The 3,414-nt window shown below is 37.4% G+C and overlaps 1 protein-coding gene across 1 annotated transcript in view; it reads left to right on the forward strand.

Annotated features, from left to right (window-relative positions):
* Nucleotides 1–2,012, forward strand: part of LOC107630158 (long-chain-alcohol oxidase FAO1) — a 7,200-nt gene extending 5,188 nt beyond the window's left edge. Inside the window, exon 3 of the mRNA XM_016333222.2 lies at nt 183–2,012. Within this exon, the coding sequence (XP_016188708.1) occupies nt 183–1,937 (1,755 nt within the window). The 3' untranslated portion in view covers nt 1,938–2,012. The remainder of the gene's footprint in view (nt 1–182) is intronic.

Consider the following 3,414-nt stretch of genomic DNA (forward strand, 5'->3'; position numbering starts at 1 on the left):
ACCAACATAATTTATTATTTTTTATTTTAATCTAGCAATCCAACAACAAATTTTTAGCCAAACACCTTTAAATATTGCTATGATGAACTGCTGGACAAAAATAATAAATTAGTATTCCTTGTAACATTCCTCAATATATTATAGTTTGTGAGAATGTTAACAAAATTCTTGAACTTTTGCAGGTTGATGAGAAGGGAGAGAACCCAGCATGGAAAGCCATTGGGTATGAAGTAGCTGCTGATGAAAAACAGAACAATGTCTCCAACAATAACAGGCCTCTTCAAAAAGGGATCATAGAAACAATGCAAGAACAATCTGACTCAACTCTTCAACAATCCCTTGCCAAGAAAGGCCTCAACGTTACAATGGACACCAAAACCAACACCCTCAAACTCAAATGCGATGCAGTGGTTGTTGGCTCCGGTTGCGGCGGAGGCGTGGCCGCTTCAGTTCTCTCAAGTGCCGGCCACAAGGTGGTTGTTCTTGAGAAAGGAAACTATTTCGCTTCCCAAGACTATTCGTCTCTCGAAGGCCCTTCCATGGATCAATTGTATGAAACTGGAGGGATCCTTGCTTCAGTGGACTCTAGAATTCTGGTTCTAGCAGGATCTACTGTTGGTGGCGGTTCTGCTGTTAACTGGTCGGCGTGCATCAAAACGCCGCAAAATGTGATGAAGGAGTGGTCCGAGGAACACAAGCTTCCCCTCTTTTCGAGTTTAGAGTATCAATCTGCAATGGAAACCGTGTGTGAAAGGATTGGTGTCACAGAATTTTGTAAACAAGAAGGTTTCCAAAACCAAGTGCTGAGAAAAGGGTGTCAGAATCTTGGACTCAAGGTTGATTACGTTCCAAGAAACTCGTCCGGGAATCACTATTGCGGTTCGTGCGGTTATGGTTGTCCGAAAGGAGAGAAAAAAGGGACCCAAGAAACATGGCTTGTGGATGCTGTTGAAAGTGGCGCGGTGATCATTACAGGGTGCAAAGCTGAGAAATTCTTGCTTGAAACAAACACTAACGGACGAAGAAGTGAAAGAAAGAACAAGTGTTTTGGAGTTTTGGCCAAGGCTTTAAGCAGTAGAATCACAATGAAGCTCCAAATTGAAGCCAAGGTAACAGTTTCTGCGGGTGGAGCACTTCTTACACCGCCATTGATGATTTCAAGTGGCTTAAGGAACAAGAACATTGGTAGGAACCTTCATCTTCACCCTGTTCTAATGACTTGGGGATACTTCCCTGATTCGAATTCGGAGTTGGAGGGTAAAGTCTTTGAAGGAGGAATAATCACATCGGTCCATAAGGTTCCTCCAAGAGACTCCGAATCATCAGATACACGAGCTATCATCGAAACGCCTCTGCTTGGACCGGCTTCTTTCGCTTCGCTGTGTCCATGGGAATCAGGAAGAGACTTCAAAGAGAGAATGCTTAAGTACCCGAGAACTTCGCATTTAATCACAATCATTAGAGACACGGCATGTGGGGTGGTTACTTCAGAAGGAAGGATCAGTTATAAACTGTCCGAAATGGATAAAGAGAACATGAGGATTGGACTTCAGCAAGCTCTGAGGATTCTGATAGCCGCGGGGGCTGTGGAAGTAGGAACACACAGAAGTGACGGCCAGAGAATAAAATGTGGTGACATAGGTCATGGTAAAATTGAAGAGTTTCTGGACAATGTTTGGCCGATGGAGGGCGCGCTGTCGCCGGGCGAGAAGTGGAACATATACTGCTCGGCGCATCAGATGGGGAGCTGTAGAATGGGAGCCACTGAGAAAGAAGGGGGTGTTGATGAGAATGGAGAGAGTTGGGAGGCAGAAGGGTTGTTTGTTTGTGATGCAAGTTTGCTTCCAAGTGCAGTTGGTGTCAATCCCATGATCACAATCCAATCAACTGCTTATTGTGTCTCAAATAGGATTGTTGATTATCTTAAGAATGTGTGAATTGATTTTTCTTTTTTATTGGTGTCTTTGTTAAACGGATAAAAAATAAATAATTATTTTTCGAAGTTTATTTTATCTTATTTTTATTGTCTGACCAAATATATCTTTAATATGGAGCAACTTTTAAATATGTTGAATTATCAAACAAAAATGTTAGGTATTCAAGTGTTTTTATTAACCAAGTTAATCAAGTTATTAAAATTTATTTCACGTTCCTCTTTTTTCTCTTCCTTCTCCTCCTCCTTTAATATTGTCATCGTCGATGCCGCTATCACTGCTGTCGTCGTCATCTTTGCCGCCACCACGGTCGTTGTTGTTGTCGCTGCTGCTGCCATTGTTATCTTCTTTTTCTTCTTTTCTTTTTTCTTCTTTCTTATTCAACATCTTGTTGTTGTTGTTTAATTTCTTTTTCTTTGTGAATTGGATGTATCTTTTATATTATTTTTCTTTGCTCAGTATTTGTGTGCTATATGAATAAAAATGTGTGCTATGTTAAACAAAAATGTGTGCTATGCTTAAATATTTGTATGCTGTAATAAATCAGAATTTGTTTAATAATTTCGGACAAATTAGTGTGAGTTACCAAGCTATTAGTTTCAATTACTTGTGTTGTTTTTTTATACTCAATATTTGTGTGTTATTGTATATATTTTTGTTTTTTTTTTCTTGATTATGTTATTTATGATGGTCTTAGTTTTCTTTAATTGAATTATTTAAAAAATTAATGTTATTCTATTGTTCTGATTTTTGTACTCTATATGTGAATTTGTGTGCTATACTAAAAAACATGTGTGCTATGATAAACTAAAATTTGTTTAATGATATCTGTCAAATTAGTGTGAACTACCGAGCTATTAATTTTGATTACTTCTGTGTGGTAAAAATGAAGGAGTGTGTCTTGTTTCACTTTGTTTTATTTACACATGTGATGTAGTATAGTGTTTGCAGTGTTGATGGACAACTGCAAGAAAGACGAGGCGCTGAACTTTCGAGAGCCATTGCATTCAAAGCTTATTTGCACTTCTTGCATCCAAGAGCAGTATTCCATGAACACAAAGGAGATGTGTTGGGTACACTCAGAGATTACCGTGCCGTACTCTGTGGACTCTAACCATCAAGAAATGTTAGAACTGCACATTAGAGTTAATAGTACTTTTGTATGTGTGTGTGTTTTGGGAAATAGAACCTGTAATGTAACATTGGCTTACAATGAATGGTAATCGGTTTACACACTATAAAAAAAAAAAAATATGTAACAAAATTCAATAAAAGAATATACATATAAAGTTTAGTGTAGCAAAATTTTGTGTACTATGTTTTAAAAGTTTGTAGGTTATGATTTAAAAATTTGTATATCATATACAAAAATTTGTGTCCTATATTGATAAGTTTAATTTGTATTACATGTCAATTTTTATGCGTAATAATTTAAACATTTTTATGCTCTCCAACAAAAATTTATATATTGCAGAAAGTG

This window comes from Arachis ipaensis, chromosome B03, assembly GCF_000816755.2.
Source record: "Arachis ipaensis cultivar K30076 chromosome B03, Araip1.1, whole genome shotgun sequence".
In the NCBI taxonomy this organism is placed as follows: Eukaryota; Viridiplantae; Streptophyta; class Magnoliopsida; order Fabales; family Fabaceae; genus Arachis; species Arachis ipaensis.